Genomic DNA, 21,897 nt, shown 5'->3' with positions numbered 1-21,897 from the left:
TGAGCAGGGCCTGAGGTGCAGGAAGCTGTCAGAGGTGGCACTGGATGGAATTTAAGCTCCCTTCCAACTCAAACCATTCCAGAATTCCCAGATCCTGCCCCAGAGCGAGGTGGAGCAGCACTGACACACACAGTGAGTGCCATGCCACACAAACCAAACATCTCCCAGCACTTCTGGGTGCAGCCAGAGCTCCTGCAGCCAAAAATTTCTCAAAAAAATTTCAATTAATTCCGAGGAAAGTTGCCCGGGCAGCAGAGGATTGTGCACTCGGAATAACAAGCAACAAAGCCAAACCCAAGTGTGCTGCAAGGCTGGGACAAGTCTGTCCACAAATTAAAAGGCACCTCCAGAAGAAAATGAGGGGCAGAATCCTGCAGGAGTCACCAGCCTGGCAGACGCCTGCTCCAGGCTCTCACAACCAGAGCTTTGGGAGAAATCCAGAAATTGCCACAACTCCCAAAGCTTTCAGAGCCCTCTTTGGCAACTGCCTTCCATTCCCCCACATAACAGGGTGGCCCAGAAGGTCATATAAAAAATAAAGAGGTTTTTTCTAGCCATAAGGCTGAAAGAATGCAAAGCTTTAAAAATACAGGCGACTTTTATTGCTTTTAACAAATTTACTCCCTTTCTTCTCTCAACCCTCTGCATTTAGTTCTCCACATAAATAAATCTTCAAGACAATTAGTTGAAATGAACTTACAATTTAAGTTGAAACAAACTCACTTGGGTCTTTTCCTTTTTATTAGAGGGAAAGTGAGCCTGTGTGCCCCAATAGCCAAGAGCAGGAGTTTTGCCAGAATCCCTGACATGAACTATAGGGATATGCAAAACAAATGGAGGTTTGTGCTCCTCTTATAAGCAGAATTTATCTTGGATACACCCTTGTATGGAATATCATGGGACATGCACTCCAAGCCATTCTTCTAGTCAGAACACAGGATCTAAAGAGGCCACTGTAAGAGTTGGCAGATAGACTTTGGGTATTTGCTATGGAAATTCTATATAAAAAGCTGGCCAGCCTCCCAATTTCCATTATACAAACTCCCAAATATCCAGCTCAGAAAGCAGCATTCAAGTGCTGTACTGTACCTTGTGTTTGCAATCCTCTCCCTCCATTCTTCTGAGAGGAAGTCACCTCTTTCCAGCTGAAACCAGACAAAGAACAGAAACACAGAGGGGTTAACAGGGCTCCCTCCAGAGAGGGACAAACAGGCTGCACCAGCTGACCCCACAACAACCAGGGACAAGTGGAACCTTTTGGAAAGGCAGAGGTGGAGCAGGAAAAGTTGTCCCTGAGGTTTCTCCCTCCCTGCTCCCACCCTCAGCCCCTCTCCTGCATGGGAAGAAGAAGTTCTGCTCTGTGAAGAAGCCAAAAGTTCTGGCACTCATTGCAAAACTGCCCAGAAAATGCCTCCTGAAGGCGCCCAGGGCTGGGGACCCCCCCTCAGCACAGGGAGCTGAGCCTGGATTGGGAACAGCTCCTGCTGGGAGCTCTGGCTCCCAATTCAGGCTCTTGCTGCACTGCATAAACAACAATCTGATTTTTGTGCTGCTAAATATAAACCCTGAGCACTTCTAACACTTTCAAGTTGGAAATGAAGTAACATAAAGGCCTTGTTTGAAAATAAGTGTACAGTTCTGACTTCAGTGGTTGTGAAGCACCTTTCTGGTGACACCACATCAAGCCCAGGTGAGCACAGAGCTGAAATTTCCTCAGTTGTGTTCTGGAAATGAGAGGAGCCCATGGGCCAAACCTCTGCTGTGTGAGGAGGGCTGGGGGAGGAAGATAAGAGGAGGAGAGAAAAAATAAGGTGCAAGTCTCTAATTAATGCTGCTGACACCCTTTGAAGATGAGGTTTGTGCCAGAACCTCAGGAACATCAAAGCAGCTGCTGAGGATCCTTTACCTGCACTGATTCCTCTGTCTGGGAAGGAGGGAGGATTTCACATTTAATTCTCATCAGTGACAACTCCAAAGTTGCAGACTCTGGAACAACTTCCATCCCTCAGGGCTGGGAGCATCCAAAGGGAGCTCCTGGTGCCAGGCAGGGACACAGGGGGTGACAAACCTGCCAATGCCACTGTGAGGGACAAAGCCACAGGTGCCAACAGGAATGGGGCTGCTTCCAGGAGAAATGAAGGGGAACAGCACCAAAATGTCCTGCAGCTACACAAGAGGACTGAGAAAAGTGGACATCTCAGGCAAGAGATCAAGAACTTTGTCAAGAGCCTTAAGTGCCAGAAACTGAAGAGAGCAGGTAAGAGCAGCTGAAGTTATTCAGAAATACCTGTTCCACCAGCTGGGCTGGAATCAGAGTTAAAGCAGAATTAATTCCTGTGATCTCCCACCTGTGGGAGGGGAAACACCTTTGACATTTCTGCTGTAATAAAACCAAAGGATAAGATGGAAGCTGAACTCAAATATCCAACCCAAGGACATCTTGTTGGGCACTGTCAAAATCTAAACCAGAGATTTCACAATAAAAAAGTTCTAAGAAGACTTTTTTCTCATATAAGGAAAGATATTTCTGGATGCCTATATGTGGACACCACCTCTAGATTGATTTTAGGAGATAATTTTGTCTCAGCCTGATCTATTCTTGTAGTGAACAGCTCCATGGTTGGGGAACCAAGACAAAGTCAAAGAAAACCCACATGAGAGGCAACTGTGTTTATTTTCTAACAATTTTTGCAAGTCAGCTCCTCTATGGCATCCTCCACACCACCAGTTTCTAAAGTCTCCACAGGGTTTTCCTACACTAACAGGGAAAGGAAAACATTGGGAAAAGCAGGAGCCACAAACATCACAGTCTGCAAGAGAAGAGAGAAGCAGAGTAACATGAAACTATTTTGAAATGCTAAACTTCATCATAAAGGTCTTGAAATCCAACCTATGTAGCTGTAAGGCCTCACTTGGGTCCAGTTTCACTGTGTGTTTGCCCTGTCTGTGTGGTTAGAAAAGCATTTATAACCAAAATCTCCAGGTTCTAACCTGATATCACCCATGGAGGATGAACACTTTGCAAGCCAGAGCCATTTAACAATTCAAATGAAGCACAGCCCAGCTTAAACACATCTATTTTTGTGTGGCACTGCTTCCCCAGCTCATGCTTAGCCAAGAGCCAAGGGAAAAACTTCTCCAGGAAAAACACTGGAGTACAGAAATAATCAAATGAGCAACTGTGGCTGAGAGAAAATGGGTTATTTCATCCCTCTGGAAGCAAGGCAGTGATTCCTGGGGCAGGGACTGAGCTGCCTGACCCTGGAACCAGGGGGTTATTTTATATTTAGCTCCTTACCCACTGTGCTGGGGCACTGATCAATAAATGATGACTAAAAAAAGGAAGGGAGCTCTTTACCCATCAACTGGCACAGAGAATCCAAAAAAATCCCACTCAGCTTGGTGGTTTGCAATATTATTGAGAGTGAAACAAGAACTGGGAAGGAAAATCAGATGATTAAGGCAAGTCCAGTTTGCTGGAGCAGGAGAGCTGGTCCATGCTGGGAGAAGGGGACACATCCACACAGTGACAGCCCAGGGCCACACTCAATCTCTTCCTCCACTGTCAATAAATGATCACTAAAAGAAGTAAAGGAGCTTTTTACCCATCAGCTGACACAGAGAATCCCAAAAAATTCCCCCCAAAATCCCACTCAGCTCAGTGGTTTGCAATAATATTGAGAGTGAAAAGAGAACTGGGAAGAAAAATCAGCTGATGAGGGAAAATCCAGTGTGCTGGAGCAGCAGAACTGGTCCATGCTGGGAGAAGGGGACACATCCACACAGTGACAGCCACAGGGCCACACTCAATCTCTTCCTCCACTGTCAATAAATGATCACTAAAAGACGTAAAGGAGCTTTTTACCCATCAGCTGACACAGAGAATCCCAAAAAATTCCCCCCAAAATCCCACTGAGTTCAGTGGTTTGCAATAATATTGAGAGTGAAAAGAGAACTGGGAAGAAAAATCAGCTGATGAGGGAAAATCCAGTGTGCTGGAGCAGCAGAACTGGTCCATGCTGGGAGAAGGGGACACATCCACAGGGCCACACTCAATCTCTTCCTCCACTGTCAATAAATGATCACTAAAAGAAGGAAAGAAGCTTTTTACCCATAGAATGCCCAAAAATTCCCCCCCAAATCCCACTCAGCTCAGTGGTTTGCAATAATATTGAGTGTGAAAAGAGAAATGGGAAGGAAAATCAGCTGATTAAAGAAAATCCAGTGTGCTGGAGCAGCAGAACTGGTCCATGCTGGGAGAAGGGGTCACATCCACAGGGCCACACTCAATCTCTTCCTCCATTGTCCCCTCCCTCACCCTGTTCCTCCTCTCTCTGAAACTTAATCTCCTTAGTGAATAATGAATGGAAGGGACCATCTGTAACACAGATATTTTCATCTGATTAGACAATGCAGGAGATGCTTTATCTAACAGGATAATGAGCTCACAGAAATCGCCTCCAGAGCTGCTGCCTGCATTGCTGCTAAATTTAGAAGCCAGACCAGGTTTTTATTCAGGTTTTTCAAGCAGCCACTGCAGGAATACACTCAGCAGCATCTGATTCCTGTAACTCTTCCTGCAACTGGAGGGAAAGCAGCAGGGCCCAGCCTAGGGGAGGCAGCCAGAGGTACACAGGGGGTTTGAGTTCAAGTGACTACAGAACAAATCAGGCTGCAATTTTGTGTGGAAATATGGCTAAAAAGGGGTTTTTTAATATATAATTGTGGACAAAATAGAGTGGAAACATAGCTGGACAATTGGGGTTTATTTTAAATGAACGGGGCCTTGCTCTCCAACATTCATGTCCAAGCTCAGAACTTCCAGCATTAACAAGAACAATCCAATGGGGAAGGACAGAAGCTGAATTTCAAGGCTGCAGAACAATTTGGTGAGGGGACAGTGACTGCCCTTCTCTCCAAGGCATCTCAAACACAACTTTATTGTTTGAGGAGTTTTGGGGGTCCTGGGGTTTTGGTTATATTCCCAGCAGTTTTCTTTCAATGGCAAGCTGAAAAAATCCTCTTGGGAGGATTTGGGGTAAGTTGCAAAAACATCATGAGGTTCTGAGTCCCTTGGACTGCTCCAACAGGCAAAAAGGACAGAAAATATTTTTCAAGCAAGATTCTACCGGCTGGGAAGGCTGGAGATGGTGCAAAGCTACAGAGATCATGATTTCCCAAGTAACAAGGAACTGGAGACATGCACAATCCCAAACAAGTGTGGAACACTCTGCAAAAGTCAACTTTTCAGCAGATCACTTCTCAGGGAGAACCCTAAATCCATTTGAATTGGAAATCTCTAACTGTACTGGGATTGTGGCTAAAAAACCCTGCAGGGCATCTCCAGGATTTACTGGTGCCTTAGGCACCACAGTTTTTAATTTACAGCAAGAGAGAAACAGCATCCACAAAATTCAACCAGAGCTGCAGGTGGGATCTGAAATTCTTCCCACAGAACTCCCACCAAGCCCTCCCCTCCTTCAGCATTTGATTCTTCTCAAAACACAAAACCATCATGAGGTTCTGAGTGCCTTGGACTGCTCCAACAGGCAAAAAGGATAGAAAATATTTCTCAGCAAGATTCTACCAGCTGGGAAGGCTGGAGATGCTGAAAAGCTACAGAAATAATAATTTCCCAAGTCAGAAGGAGCAGAACAGGAGTTTGGGAAGGTCAGGCCCCTGTGCTGGGGAGGAGGGCTGGGTTCTCAGCCCAGTGCTGGCCAGGGAGGCTCTGTGCTGCTGGAACCATAAATTCACAAATCCAGGATGTCTCAGTGCAAACACTTGGCTCCCAAACCCCCAGAATTTCTGCCTGGAAAAGTACACATGGTTATTTTTAGGTCCTTGTTCTTTTCAAAAATAACCAGAGGCACGAATCCAAACCTCCAAAATGTGGCATCATTTCAAAGCCACAGGGGGCGTTTGGAGGGATTTTCAAATGCCAAACCAGCAGATTTCCTGCTGAAATGGAGAGGTCAAACATACCAGGAGCAAACAGCTGGCTCATCCTGCCCTGAGAGCAGCTCCTAGAGCAGGAGGTTTTCACATGCAGGTGATGTCAGTCACCATCACAAAGCAGCTCCTGGGCACTGGAACTCCCACACAGCTCCCTGCTTGTGCTCAGAACAGGAGAAATATTAAATAAAGCAGGCAGAAAAGCAGCCCAAACTTAGCACTGATGTTTAAAACTCACCCCTGATCCTCAGGGCTGAACCACCTGCAGGAGAAACAGAAACTCCTGGGGTTTGCTGGGAGCAGACAGAGGCTCCATCCAGCCCAAATCCCACCTCTAGGAATGCTGAGTTTGATTGTCACTGCCACCTCCTAAAGAAGCTTTTCTGGAGCAGGGCAGGAATTCTGTTATAAGAACCCTGAGTAAATAAACACAAAACTAAGCCTGGATCTCAGCAGAGTCCAACACGGGACTGCAGCAACTCCCAGCTGCTCTGAGCTCAGCCTGGCATCCTTCAATTTGTTCTTATTTTGTCTCCAACATTCAGAATTTTGGGACCTCACAAAGCATTTTGTAGGGATAAAGTCTTAAGGAAGACAAAGATGCTGGGACTTCTATTTCATATCTTCCTTGTGTCCTCCAGGTACAGCATGAACAAGTCTGGTCTGTGTTTTCTTCTTTCAGGAAAAGGGAACAACAGGTCACAGGCACTGAGAACTCAACAAAAACCTCTGGAATTTTGGGGCCTCACAAAGCATTTTGCAGGGACTAAGTTTTCAGAAAGACAAAGACACCAGACTTTCCATCCCACATCTTCCTGTGTCCTTCAGGTACATCATGGACAAGTCTGCTCTGTGTTTTCTTCTCTCACAAAAAGGGAACAACAGGTCACAGACACAGAGAATTCAACAAAAACCTTTGGAATTTTGGGATCTCACAAAGCATTTTGCAGAGACAAAGTTTTCAGGAAGACAAAGATGCCAAGCTTTCCATTCCACATCTCACTGTGTCCTCCAGGTACATTATGGAGGTCTTACATTATGGACAAGTCTGCTCTGTGTTTTCTTCTCTCAGGAAAAGGGAAGCACAGGCACTGAGAACTCAACAAAAACCTTTGGAATTTCAGAGCCTCACAAAACATTTTGCAGGGACAAAGTTTCCAGAAAGACAAAGATGCTGGGACTTCTATTTCACATCTTCCTGTGTCCTCCAGGTCCACTATGGAGGTCTTACATTATGGACAAGTTTGCTCTGTGTTTTCTTCTTTCAGGAAAAGGGAAGCACAGACACTGAGAACTCAACAAAAACCTTTAGAATTTTGCAACTTCACCCAGCATTTTGCAGGGACAAAGTTTTCAGAAAGACAAAGACACCAGACTTTCCATCCCACATCTTCCTGTGTCCTTCAGGTACATCATGAACATGGACAAGTCTGCTCTGTGTTTTCTTCTCTCACAAAAAGGAAACAACAGGTCACAGGCACTGAGAATTAAACAAAAACCAGAAAATATCCAAAACTTTCTCCAAGGGGAGCCCAGGAAGAGAAGAACTTTGTGCTACTCAACAATCTCAGCCTCCTGCCCCAGATACCTGGGATGGCTCTGATTCTGAGGCCACAGGAGGATATTTACAGTTAGAAACCATGAAAACCCATCTGCCTCTTAATTGCCATGCAGGGTTTTAATTGGATGGCTGCACACATGCAGGAATTCCCCAAGAAAGACTCACTAATTAACCAGGCCTAATGACCTTCCCAAAGTCTCCTGTTCCTTCAGAGAAGTTTACTTGAAAAGACTGGGGTAAAGTTAATCTTGGAAACTTCTGAGCTCCATGGGAAGAGAAAGGAGAAGATAAAAGAGTTGGAACAAAAGGACTTGTGGTGGAAGTGGACATTCTAGTCCAAAAAGGTGAAGTAGATGATGATGAAAAGCTCTAGAGGAGGAGGATTCTCCCCTTGGAATGCAGGAGAGAAGAGCAGAAGAATCTGATTTTCCCTAAATGAGCAGGAATTGCACATTCCCAAAGAGCAGGGCACGGAAATATTCATTTAAGAGGATTATGAGACTCAGTGACCAACAACAGCTGGAGATCAGGAGCCTCCCAAGGCAATGCATGAGGAGCAGATCCCTCCCTCTCCTCTCATGTCCCACATGGATCTTTCCCCCCTTCCAGCTGTGGCTCTGCAGCCTTGGGCATCCAAAACCCCCAGGACACTTTGCCACCTGCAGCTGGAGAAGTTTAATGTGCTTTTCTCACCAAGTGACTACAGAACAAATCAGGCTGCAATTTTGTGTAGAAATATGGCTAAAAAGGGGGGTTTTTTTAATATATAATTGTGGACAAAATAGAGTGGAAACATAGTTGGACAATTGGGGTTTATTTTAAATGAACGGGGCCTTGCTCTCCAACATTCATGTCCAAGCTCAGAACTTCCTGCACTAAGAACAATCCAATGGGGAAGGACAGAAGCTGAATTTCAAGGCTGCAGAACAATTTGGTGAGGGGACAGTGACTGCCCTTCTCTCCAAGGCATCTCAAACACAACTTTATTGTTTGAGGAGTTTTGGGGGTCCTGGGGTTTTGGTTATTTACATTCCCAGCAACTTTCTTTTAATGGCAAGCTGAAAAAAATCCTCTTGGGAGGATTTGGGGTAAGTTGCAAAAACATCATGAGGTTCTGAGTCCCTTGGACTGCTCCAACAGGCAAAAAGGACAGAAAATATTCTTCAGCAAGATTCTACCAGCTGGGAAGGCTGGAGATGGTGAAAAGCTACAGAGATCATGATTTCCCAAGTAACAAGGAACTGGAGACATGCACAATCCCAAACAAGTGTGGAACACTCTGCAAAAGTCAACTTTTCAGCAGATCACTTCTCAGGGAGAACCCTAAATCCATTTGAATTGGAAATCTCTAACTGTGCTGGGATTGTGGCTATTAAAACACCCTAAAAACCCAGCACGACCCTGCAGGGCATCTCCAGGATTTATTGCTGCCTCAGGCACCACAGTTTTTAATTTACAGCAAGAGAGAAACAGCATCCACAAAGTTCAGCCAGAGCTGCAGGTGGGATCTGAAATTCTTCCCACTGAACTCCCACCAAGCCCTCCCCTCCTCCAGCACCTGATTCTTCTCCAAACCCTGATTTTTCATATGCCTGCCTCTAACACTGGAGTGGAACTCACGAGTTGAGTTCTGCTGATGACAGATTATTTCAATTTGTGCTTATTTTGTCTCCAACATTTGGAATTTTGGGACCTCACAAAGCATTTTGCAGGAACAAAGCTGTTTTCCAGAAAGACAAAGATGCCAGGTTTTCAATTCCACACCTTCCTGTGTCCTTCAGCTGCGTCATGAGTAAGTTTGCTCTGTGTTTAACAGTCACCTATAGCAGATGCTGCTAAGGAGTTTCTAAAGGAAATAAACTGTCTGGCAAAAGTCTGTTTAATGAATAAAACCTAAATAAAACCTGCCCTGTGTGCCTCCTGTAAAAGCCCAAAATCTGTGTTCAAGCATTACTTCAAGGTGACAGGAAACCAACCTTCCTTCAGATGAGAAGTGCTGCAAGTGTTTAACTCTTCCCCAAAAAACCTCAGATTGCATATTCAGGGAAATTTTACTCTAAACACTGCAGAAAACAGAGTTATAAAAGCCAAAGAACCTGGCAAAAATAAATAGCTTTGTTTCAATATAGCAGCAGACTCTGTCACTTGGAATGCTCAATATGGAAATGCTGCCTAAGGCAAGCAATATGCTTCCAATATTTTAGTCCAAGTTCCTCTCCTATTCCTTAAATTACCCAGCCCAGAAGCAGAGCATCCTCAGGAACAATTCCTTTCAAGTCATGCCAGCTGGGTGACACAATGGAAAAATGCCATATGGCCACTTCAGGAAAAGGAAAGCACTCCCAGTGCTCCCACAGCAGGAAGGAATTATCAATCCTGCTGCAGAGCAGGCCCAGCATCCCTGCAAGGGAATCCCTCTGTCCAGAGCAGGAATTGCAGCAGGGAGGTGCCAGGGGCAGGTGGGAGCATCTCCTTCCCTGCCTGCTTCCCAAAAGAGAGTTGGAGCTGCAAGATGAGGGCACCAAGGGTCTCAGGGGACAGAAAATTAGGAAATAAAAAACAGGACAGCTCCAATTGATCCCACAGTGCTGGGATCCACATGGATCACACCAGGCCAGGGACAGGGCAGGGGAGAGAGAAGGGAGAGAGAAGGGAGAGAGAAGAGAGAGAGAAGGGAAGGAGAAGGGAAGGAGAAGGGAAGGAAGAAGGGAGGAAGAAAGGGAAGAAGGAGAAGGGAGGAAGGAGAAGGGAGGAAGGAGAAGGGAGGAAGGAAAAGGAGGAAGGAAAAGGGAGGAAGGAAAAGGGAGGAAGGAAAAGGGAGGAAGGAAAAGGGAGGAAGGAAAAGGCAGTTCCCCAATCCTTGCTCACACCTGGATGCAGCACACATGGCCAGCTGCAGCCTCTGAGCAGTGACCTGGCTTCCCTGGGATATTTGGGAATATCCCTGATCCACCCAGGCTCTTCCCTGCCCACAGGAAAGTGGCAGAAACAGAAACAGATGTGTTTTCAAAACTCCTAATGGGTTCCTATTGCACATCCATCTCCTGACTGGGAGATGATTAAGCAGAAAGCAATTTTCTTAATGACAATTACAAAGGAAAAAAATAGGGAAAAGGAGAGGAATGGACAGGACAGTGCATGGATTTGCACGGGGCAAAACATCTTCAGACATAAAGAAACATCAAATTCCAACACAACCCTTACCGCAGGTAGGAACATCCCCCATAATGACTCAATTACTCCTCCTGCTCCAGCTCCATCTTCAGAGCACCCAATTCCAAACTCTTCCAAACCAGAACCACCCACCACCTTCCCCTGAGAACCATCCAGCCTGGTACCTGTTCCTGGAGCTTCCTGCTCCAATCTCCACCCCCCCATTCCCTCCAGAACCGGGCCCAGGTGGCCACAGCTTCCCCTGCCTGCAGAACCAAAGCTTCAGCTTTAATTTCCAGCAGGAGAGTTCAGAACCCCAAAAAGGAGCTGCCACACCTGGCAAAAACCCCAATCCATGGAGAGAGGGAGGGGAAAGGGGATTTAACACTAACAGAAGGCTCATGGCAGCCCCAGTCAGAACAACATTTAAGAAGAATAAATCTTCCAAAAGTTTCTGGAAAGACCTGGAAATGCTCCCAATAACAGCATACCCCACATCAGGCAACACAAATAGAGGGTCTGAGTGGATAAATTGGAAACACCATCCCCAGGATCAATACAAGAACCAGGAGCAGCTGTGCCTCAGCTGCTGCTGCCTGAGGAGAGGCTGGAGGGGACTTCACAAACTCTGCACAGGGGTGTGGATCCCAATCTGCAGCTGAGTGTCACTCACTGTGTATTCTGCATGTTTCTTCCCATACCACTTCATCCATTTTCTGAACTCTCTGTCCATCGTCTGCAAGAGGGAAGAAAAGCAAAACCAGCCATGAGGACATCTCACATTTCCAGTTCCATCACAGCAATGGAGACACAGCTCTGAAGTACTCATGGATCCCCAGGAATTCTGTCTGCTTGAAGGTTTTTTTGCCATGAATATTCCAAGGACAGGCAGACACAGAGCCCCTGCTTTTCAGTTTCCTTTAAAAACCAAACCCTCACTTTTTTAGGGCCAAAGCAAAGCCGGCATTTTCACCCCATCCCTTTTCCATGAAATTCCATGTTCTAAGAAAAGCCCAGCACTAAAAATAGCCCAGCATTAAATTGTGGTGCATAATCCCACCAGGAGGAGGGGGGTGAGCCCAGCCTAAGCCCAGGGAGCAAAGGCACAGCCAGGACAAGGCCATGTCTGCTGGGGTCACTCAGGAGGCAGAAAGCAGCAGGAAAAGCATCCCAGCAGCAAACAGGGAGAATCCTGCAGCAAATCTGCTTCCCACAGCAACTGAGAGTGCTTCAAACGGCACCCAAACACTCCAGGGCTGAGAGCAGGGAGGGCTCTGCTGGTTTTTATTGTCCAAAGAAGGGAGAAGGGAACAAATTCCCATATCCAGGCAGCTCAGTGCCTCACACATCCCCACAGCACCCTGCCAGCAGCCTGGCCCAGCTGATCTTTAGGATTTAGCCAATATTTGGAGGTGAGTTTCCCTCCCTGGAGATATCCCAAAGCCACCTGGACACATTCCTGTGTCTCCTGCTCCAGGTGACCCTGTAAGAGGTCCCTTCCAACACAAACTGCTCTGTGATTCTGTGTGAGAAGCCCAGCAGAAATTCTGATCCCTCTGAGAACTCAAGCTGATGGTTGATCAGCTCAAGAAAACTCTGTGTGTGCACAGGCATGTTTCATTTATTTCCTAAGCAGGAAAGCTCAAAAATCCTCAGTATTTCCATGTAGGAACTTCCATTTTAATTTATTAAGGCAACTTCACTGAAATAAATCTGTAACATTCTTCCTCTCTAAGTGAAGCTTTTCAAATTTTATTGTCCATCTATCATCATGGAACCCACAGATGTGGTGCCACAGCCAGTTTAACTGGAAACTGAACCCAACTTCTTCTAAAAATATTTGGAGGAAAAATGGGCTCTAACAGAGGCACAAGGCAGCTCCACACGCTCTGATACTGCAGCAGCTCCTTGGTTGTTAAATCTGACAGGATTGAAATAATGCAGAACATTTTGTTCACCCAGTAATCTCATGGAAGACTGAAGTTACCCCAGCAGTAATTACCCCTAATTTTTCATTTGTGGGTCATTCTTTTGTTTGCTGTTTGCACCAAAGCCTTGTGTTTGCACAGTGACAGGAAGGGGCATTAGTAAAAGTGAGAATTTCACTTTTCCTTATAAAGTTCATCTCTAAGTTTCATGGTAAACACAGAGGGGATTCCTGGTCTTGTAAATGCCTCAAAGCAAAACCAGGATGTTCACACAGAGGGACTGCAGAGCTCTCCAGGTAAAATCTTCCACTCAGTCCTGGCAGGGGAAATAAAGTGGATTTGTAGGTCCTTGACTGATCACCCTCACCACTGTGTTTATCCATTTTTGCCCACATCACTGAAGAGAGGGATCAAGGAGTTTTATTTATTCCCTCCTCCTTTCATGAGGGATAATTTTGCAGCTCTTCAGGCTGAATCTGTGTTTTGACAATTCAGAAGGATCAGTTTCTGTTCAGGCTACTGAAGAAAGCAAACTTCTTGTGGTAAGCCATGCCTGACCTTCCCCTTTGCTTGTGGCCTCCCAGGTGTGCCTTGAACTCATCATGTGTGTGTGTCCCATTGGCACAGGATTAGAAATGTAAAGAAACCTCACTAAAGAACCTTTAACATAAACATTAAAATATACTAAAGAGGCCTGACTAATCATTATCAAACAATCATGGAATGGTTTGGGTTGCAAGGGACCTTGAATATGATTTAATTCCACCTGCCATGGGACACCTCCCACTGTCCCAGGGTGATCCAAGCCCTGTCCAGCCTGGCCTTGGACACTTCCAGGGATCCAGGGGCAGCCCCAGCTGCTCTGGGCACCCTGTGCCACCCTCACAGCCAAGAATTCCTTCCTAATCTCTAATCTAAATCTCCCCTCCTGCAGCTTCAGGCCATTTTGTGGTTTTCCTCACTAAGGTGCCTCCTAAGCAGACACCAGCACAGGCTCAGGAGGAATTCTGGTGGGTTAATCATTGAGAAAGGGGCATCACCACCACAAGCAGAGACATGGCCTTCAAAATACTGAACACTAATTGTATGGTGAATTTATTGCTGGATTTGCTGCGTGCTGTGGCCTCTGGGAGCTGCATTAGAGCCATTCCAGACATGGAATGACTGCAGGTATTTGGGAGAAGCTTATATTGCACTCCCCTTTGAACAGACTCTGGCATTATTGTTAAAAGAGCTTTCAGGGCCTGAAATCACTCCAGAAAGATGCTTCTGAACACTCCAGACTGGACACACTTCTTTCCTCAAGCCCATCCTTGCATGGCTGATATTTCACAGCTCCAGGACAGGCTGAGCAGAGCAGCAAACCAGCAGGGCTGGAATTCTGCTTTTCCTGCAGCAGAGAGCCCCTGCCCCAGCAGCAGCACCCCCAGCTCACTCACCTCAGCATACTTGGCTGGAATATCAGCTTTCTCCACTCCATAGTGATGTTTGCAGTTTGTGGCTGCAGCCACCTGAAGCACCACCTGCCCCACACCTGCAGGGAAGGAACAAAAACCCCAGACCTGAGAAAAAACCACTGCCAGGGGAGAGAGGCTTAGAGAGCACAAAAAACCAGCAGGGGAACTGGGGACAGGGCATTTTTAAAGTCATTCCTACTGCCCTGGTGCTGCTCAGCCCCAAAACCAGAGTGAGGAACACCTGATTTATTTCTGGGGACAGCAGATTAAAGTCTCTGCCATAGGCCTGGGACTCAGCCTGCAGCACTCTCAGATATGATCTGCTTAAACCTTCCTGGACAAACAATTGTGAGAATCTGTGGAGGTTTTGTTTCCCTCCAGATGGAAAAGACTTTCTTAGCTCTGATGTCTTTCTAAAGGTCTCATCTGAGCATCAGGCCCTGACAGGAAATTTCAGTCAGTCCCACTGAGAGGGGAAGCAGAGGTAAGAAAATCACTGAGGAGCCTGTATGTGTATTTATTTGTTTGTTTATTTATTTGAATACTTATATTCATATATTTTATATATCTATATATTTAAATATTTATATATCTATATTCTTAATTGTTTATTTATATTTACTATATATTGTATGCTTATTATACAATATTATACTACATTATACTATATTATATTATATATCAATACATAATAAATATCATTCGTTTCTTTTAATGTATAATATATAATATATAATATATAATATATAATACTACATTCTATATATTATCTATTATGTATGGTATATAATATTCTATACATAATACATATTATTTATTTTATTTATATAAAGATGTCTATTTTTCTACATTATCAATATATTATATATATCTTATATCTAATATTATATACTATATTATTACAATATATTGCATGTAATATGTATATTTATTATATATGAGTATATTTTAAATTTTATCATATGTATACTATATTCTTATACTTTTTATCAGTATACTATTTAATATTTAATTATTCTACAATCTATTGTTTTACTATGTATTACATAACTAATGAATATTTATATATAAAATTGTTTAATATTTAAATATGCTTTCAAATTCAAAATACAATTTTTTTAATCTATTTTTCCCCAGAAGTCCTGTATCATACTTAACACATTTAAACACAAACATACTTGTTTGTGTTTAAATGTGTTAAAACTTCAGAACACATCAAGGAAGAAGGGAAATTCTTATTACTCCTTTCCTGTTCTGAACCAGATTTACCAAGAAAAAGAACATTTTCTTACTCAGTGTCTCTGTTGCACATGTGCTTGAGTCATACCTGGTTTCCTCACCAACCAGACACATCAATTTCCTTTTAAAACTCGACTCTTGCAGATATGGGTTAGATTTTGTGGGTTTCACAACTGTTCAAGTAAACTATAAAAGCTTTTTTGACACACTGACAAGTCAGAGGTCAAAAAACCCTTCATTTTCAGATTCCACACCAAGTGTTTGACATAGGAAGGATCAAGAAATCCAGTTTTCAGATATGAAAGGCACAAAGCAAATCCAGTGAAAACAGATGAACCCTTAGGAATGCAATTGGATGGGTCAAACATCATTTTTAACATTTCTTCTTCTTCACAAGTGTATCCAACAATAGCAACACAAACACTGGGGTTTGTAACAAGGGTTTATTGCATTGCAGGCTGAAATTTCCCTGCCACAGAAAAGAGGTCTGGGGGAGTTTGTCTGGTCCATTTAATCCTGGCATAAAAAGCAAGAGCATCTTTGGGGATTATCTGGAAAAGATGCTTGTGAAAAATGTGTATTTTATTATTGGCTTTTCACAAATATTAAAATTAATATTATATGTGTTGTGTTAGAAAGTGATGCTTTATTGGTTTTCTTGAGTACTGTGTTAAATATAGTTTTAGGTTATAACATAGGGCTGGAGTGCAGACTATGCCATGTGGGATACTTTTTTTCTAAAGAAAGGACTCACACCAGATAGCAGCCACAGGACACCTGAATCTTTAAGAGAAAGAGAATTTATTGTTCCATTATCAGGAGAAATGAACTTCTTCCCATCTCACTCAGCCATGAAGATGCCAGTTAGGGTTAAGAAAAAGTTCACGATGACCAGACAGAGTTCTGTATTTGAATGGAATTTATGCATCATGTATGAGGTGTATGAATATGCAACAGGTTATTGTTTTTAAGGGTTAATCCTCTGTTAACTGTGTCCTTTTTCCAGCTTATGTTGCCCAGAAAAAGGTACCTGGACTGTCCATAACTCTTTGTTTCTATTGTCTCATATTGTCCTAATCCAAATTGTTCCAAATTATTATTACTGTAATTATATTACTATTCTTATAACCATTTTATTACTATTTAACATTTAAAATTTTAAAAACAAGTGATTGGCTTTTTTCACAATGCTTATCCTGTAACATAACCCTCAGCCCTGGGGGCTGTGTTACAGGATTAGCCCATATTTGGCTTCCCAAATGTGAGGTTTTTAAAGTATAAAGAAAAAGAGAAAACAAAGCAAAGGAGAAAAAGGAATTATTGCTCACTTACCACTGCCCAAGTCAACAAACAAATCATCCTCTGTCATTTTAATCTCATCGATCATTTGGGCCACCAAGTCGAAGGAGGTTTCTCCGTAGACCTCGGGCGAGAAGGGCTCGTAGTTGTTGAGTTTCTCGGGGTCGGTGACCGAGTGGTTGTAGACCTGCTGCAGGATGTGCCTCAGGAGCCCGTTGGAGGGACGGGTGTTCAGCTTCATGGGCTGCGTGGTGCCCTTCCACTGCAGGGACAGATGGGTCAGGAGGTGGTCGGACCTACGCTGCCTCATACAGAGTCTATCACAGCCAAACACTTCAGCACAGGTTGGCAGAGATGGTAGGACCACTTGAGATGGTTGGACCTACACCGCCTCATACAGAGTCTATCACAGCCACAACCACTTCACCGGGGGTTGTCAGAACCCAGAACATCCCTCTGGCTGTCCTGAGCTGTTGTGGTGTGCTGTAATGTCCCATTTTAGACTTCCAGGTCACCTCCCAGGTGTGCCTATACCTCTTCCCCCTCGCCCCCTTGCTGAGTGAGTCCCGTCATTCAGGCTTAACATTCCAGCAAGGCGTCGTGTGGTTGGTCAAGTTGTGACCATCAGACAGCCTGGGATGTCTAGGACAGGTAAAAAAGAAGGTGTGCACATGTGTCCCTAGCATGTGGCAGCTGGGAATGGAAAAGCTTGCGGGTGGTATGGGGATGAGGCATGGCAACACCTGACCTCCAATCCAGTTACAAAGCAGTCTCCATTGATAAATGGCAAAGAGCTGACTGACGGACTTTGGGAGGGTTGATGCAACCCCCAAGGGTATAAAAGACTGAGCATCAATCTTGAAGATGAACCAGCCATGTGGTATGCAGCAGGGGCAGTTCCCAGTGCTGTGAATTTTCCCTTAGAGAGTCCTTTTGTTGTATTTTTGTTAAGGTTGAATTAATTTTTTAAATTTTCCAAGTCAACAGTTGTTTCTCAGAAGGGGGATGAGGGTGAACCCACAGTGGGGACAAGGAAGCGGCACCAAACCCACCGAGGAATGAGGGACAGGTCCCTCCTAGCCCCTCACCCTCAGCTTGGGCTGCAGCTGCTGCTTAAAGATAAAAACAGGGAATGGAACTGGAGCCAGGCTGGCAGAGCTGGGGGTGCTCACCTGGACAAGAAAAGGCTCCAGGGAGAACTCAGAACCCCTGGCAGATCCCAAGCCCTGTGACTTCAAGCCAAAGTATTTGAGCAGTGCCCTTGATTTCAGTGAGAACAGAAATGGGTTCAGATGAGTTCAGTCCTTGGGGAAGCAGGACTGGAATCAGGAACTGGGGACTGAAATAATCTGCTTTGCTCCTGTGCTGGGAGAGCTCACCTGGACAAGAGAAGGCTCCAGGGACACCTCAGAGCCCCTTTTGGGGCCTGAAGGGGCTCCAGGAGAGCTGCAGAGGGACTGGGGACAAGGCCTGCAGGGACAGGACACAGGGAATGGCTCCCACTGCCACAGGGCAGGGCTGGGTGGGAGACTGGGAATCAGGAATTGTGGAATCCATCCCTGGAATGGATTTCCCAGAGCAGCTGGGGCTGCCCCTGGATCCCTGGCAGTGCCCAAGGCCGGGCTGGGCAGGGTTGGAGCAGCCTGGGACAGTGGGAGGTGTCCCTGCCATGGCAGGGGTGGCACTGGGTGGGCTTTGAGGTCCCTCCCAACCCAAATCTTTCTGTGATTCTGCAGAAATTGCACAGCAGCAGTTGCTCTGCACTTTGTCACACCTCAATTACCAGGTAATTTCACAGGTGATAAAGGGGAATTTAAAGAAATGGAAAAAACAATTGTCAGTGTAAAGCTGACACTTTGGGATGGGTGTAAAGGTTTGTTCTCTCCTTTTTCCTATCCCCACTGAGCTGATGTTGACTGTCAACACAAGAACAGGTTAATTCTGCTCCAGGAGCTGTCACATGGGAGGGATCAGATGCACTCAAACAGGGAGTGGCAGGAAAGAGATGGAAATCAAGCTTCCTTTCTTCTTCAGAAAAAAACCCATGCTAAGCAGAAAAGTTGTTAAGTTTTAAAAATGTCTACCTCTCCTCTTGACAAAAACAAACCAAAAAAGGGCAATTCCAGTACCCCTCCTAAACTTTCCTGTGAAATTCAAATGGGAAGGAAAAAATTAAACCCATCAAGTTTGCCAGTTCAGATAGCAACTCCAAATGCTGAATAGCTGCTAATATTCAGCTATTAACCAACACAGACATGAAGGTGCCTGAATCAAAATAAGCACAAGTTTTTAAGGCCCAAAATATTTAAGAAAATCCCAGCAAAAAAGGCTTGCTGCAATAATATTGCATATTTCAAATAATTCCCACAAGCACAGAAGAAAAAAAAAATCCACCTATGCTTTCAAGTTAAGCAGAATAGTAACATTATTCATTGTTCAGGTTTTGCTTCCTCCAGTTCAACCTTTTTGGGGGGTAAGAGAACCAAAAAAGCTCATTAAATTGGCCTGAAAAGAGATTACATTCTACTTCAGCCAGTGATCCCACAGGCCAGAGCAGCTGAACTGTGGCAAGGAAATTCCTAAGCCATGGATCACTTCCACAACACACAGGAGAGTTCATATGGATTATTTAAGTACCCATAAGTCACAGATTACCCTGTGCAAAAGTCAATCTATATGAGAAATCCCTGTGTTAAATGTAGATGAACCTTTCCTTCCTCCTAAAGATATGTCAGCTGTTTCCAAGTGCCAAAATAACAGTGCCAGAAGTGCACAAGGAAGAGGAGAATTTGGGAACAAAAAGTGGTGTTTAATTCCCTTTTTCTCTGTAGGAATATCCCTCCAATATTAACTCATTGACTGCCCAGGTGTGATCAAGAAAATAAGTTTAATATCAAGCTCAAGCGCCCCAAAAACTGGAAGTTCCAGGCTGTTCCTGAAACATCTCATTTGTCACATCTTAATTAACAGATAATTTCACAGGTGATAAAGGGGAATTTAAAGAGATGCAAAAAACAATTGGCAATGTAAAGCACAACACTGAATCGAGTTGGGGTGGGTGTAAAGGTTTCTTCACTCCTTTTTTCTCTGCTATCCCCACTGAACTGAGTAATGATGCAGAACTGAGGCAGTCAAAGCTTTCTGCTGCTGTTCACTACCTGAATTCAAAGGTGGCACACAAAAACCGTGGCAGCTTTTTGCCAAATTCAATACTCACCAACTGGTGGATGCTGTCAATGGCTCGGTTGTACTTGTCACACAGTCTCTGCATGCTCTCAAAGCTGGAGGGAGAACACAGGGGCAGCTCAAAACAGGCAGGTTTGAAGGTAAAATTTTGTGCTTTTCCATTCTCTTGGCTTGTAGCTATTTAGGGTTTGCTTTTTTCAGGATATATCATTACATACATAGATTTAAGTCTTTGTTTCCTTTAAATAAAATCCCCAGTAGACCCGGAGTACATGACAAATAATATTAGTTCCTTTATTTGAAGTCATACTTTGAGTACAACCCTTTTCCTGGTAAACTTCTGTATTCTCAGAACCTCTTCTCCATATTTTCAGCTGCACAGAAATTTAAGAGCTGTGTACATTTTCCTCCTTTTTGCTGTCATCTCTCCACAATAATCAGTCCTGAGACAAGCAGATGCTTTTCCAGAAATTCACCCTGGGACTGAAAATGCATTCAGAGCCAGCACAGAGCCTAAAGCATCACCCATCAGGAAAGGAAAGCCTGGGGATTGCTCCATGGGCTGCCTGGGATTATGGTCAGCCCAGCAGATGCCCTAATGACACAAACTGAGAGGATTAAATCAATTCATCTCAGGCCAGGAAAGAAAATATAATCCTGGGAACATCAATGGTTGTGTAACCAGACCCACAGAGCAGAGCAAAAACAACACAAGGAGTTACAGAAAGGAGTGACATCATTAACCATGGGCATTCCCAAAGCTGGCAAGGGGACATCAAAAGGGACACTTGAGATGGTGTCTTGATCCTCAGGGTCACTACAGTGGCCAGGACACCTCTCCCAGGAGCTCTCCCAGCTGTCTGTGCTTGTTTCCATGCTGGAAAAAGGAAGAGGCTGCAATGGGGTTTGTCTGCATTTCCATAACCTGCTGCTGCTTCTGTTTCACATCCCTGCCTCAGCCCATCTGCTGCCAGGGATTTTTCCAACAAATTTTCTTCAAAGGAAGAAAAAAGACTGAAATCTTTACCAGAATTCCAGTTCATGACTTTCTTGAAAAGCTGCAGGAAGATAGTGGGGGTGACTTTGGGGAACAGAGAGGTTTCCCTTTTATTCAGCATTGCTGCCAACCACACTGATAATCCCCAGTGAAACACACCCAGTGAGGATGCCAGAACCACAAAAATACAGCAATGCAGCTGCTGAGAGTAATCCACAAATCCAAGTTAATGGATTTTAATGGGATGCTTGACCTTGATTACTCCTTTTGCATTTTCCAGGAGGAAGGCAGAGACTAACAAGTCTTTCAATGCAACAATGAAAATTGAGAAAAGAGGAAGAAACACCTTAAGTAGATCATGACAGAAGTATCTGCTGATGGGGAGGTTTAGGTTGGGAAAGGTTCTTTCCCTCGAGGCTGCTGGGCACTGCCCAGGCTGCCCAGGGAATGGTGCCAAGGCTGCCAGAGCTCCAGGAGCTCTCAGGGTGGGATTTCTGGGGTGTCTGTGCAGGGACAGGGCTGCACTGATGATCCCTGTGGGATCCAGCTCAGGATATTCTGGGATTCTGCTCACACCAATACAGTTTCATCAGTAAACTTTCTTCTAACAGTTTAATCATTCTATGCACTTAGATAAATTCAGTCTTTCCCATGAAGGCAACCAGGGAGGTTTTTATAAACTGCAGCTTGAGCATCCTCCCTTTTCCCAGTGTCAGTGGAGCCAAATCCATGCACAGAACCTCAGAAGTCTCCACAGACACAGCACAGGTCAGGATCTGCCTCTTCCAAAAGGGGAATATCCCATAATTAATTCTGAACTCGATGGAGCTGAGGCACCTCAGAACCCCTCCAGCTGCCCACAACACTCCTGGGAATTTCACCTTTGAATTCAGCCCCCAACCAGCAGGCAAAGGAGAAGGGGAAGATGCAGCTCCCACTGACACACAGCTCTGCCATGGCCTGCTGAGAATGGGAATTCCTGGTTACTACAGGAGTGGGAACCATTGAAATTCCCATCCTGGCCATACTCTCTAGGAATTTCACTTTTTAAATCAGCCCTCAGCCAGCAGGAAAGGGAGAAGGGGAAGGTGCAGCTCCCACTGCCACCCAGCTCTGCCTTGG

General features: G+C 44.8%; 1 protein-coding gene across 4 annotated transcripts in view; it reads right to left on the bottom strand.

The window, feature by feature from the left end:
- The window catches only part of DOT1L (DOT1 like histone lysine methyltransferase), an 85,852-nt gene that overhangs the window by 43,805 nt on the left and 20,150 nt on the right, over nt 1-21,897 (bottom strand). For all 4 annotated transcript variants that reach the window (XM_054290949.1, XM_054290946.1, XM_054290947.1 and 1 more), the window contains exons 4-8: nt 19,810-19,873; nt 16,626-16,854; nt 14,037-14,131; nt 11,343-11,405; nt 1,090-1,145 (exon numbers count right to left, since the gene is read on the bottom strand). In XM_054290949.1, coding sequence (XP_054146924.1) covers nt 1,090-1,145; nt 11,343-11,405; nt 14,037-14,131; nt 16,626-16,854; nt 19,810-19,873 — 507 coding nt within the window. The remainder of the gene's footprint in view (nt 1-1,089; nt 1,146-11,342; nt 11,406-14,036; nt 14,132-16,625; nt 16,855-19,809; nt 19,874-21,897) is intronic.

The sequence above is a fragment of the Melozone crissalis genome, unplaced genomic scaffold, assembly GCF_028551555.1.
Source record: "Melozone crissalis strain CALT ecotype California unplaced genomic scaffold, PUWL_Pcris_2 ptg000088l_1, whole genome shotgun sequence".
NCBI classification, from domain to species: Eukaryota; Metazoa; Chordata; class Aves; order Passeriformes; family Passerellidae; genus Melozone; species Melozone crissalis.
The sequence above is the reverse complement of the archived record's forward strand: the minus strand, read 5'-3'. Positions and strand labels throughout refer to the sequence as shown.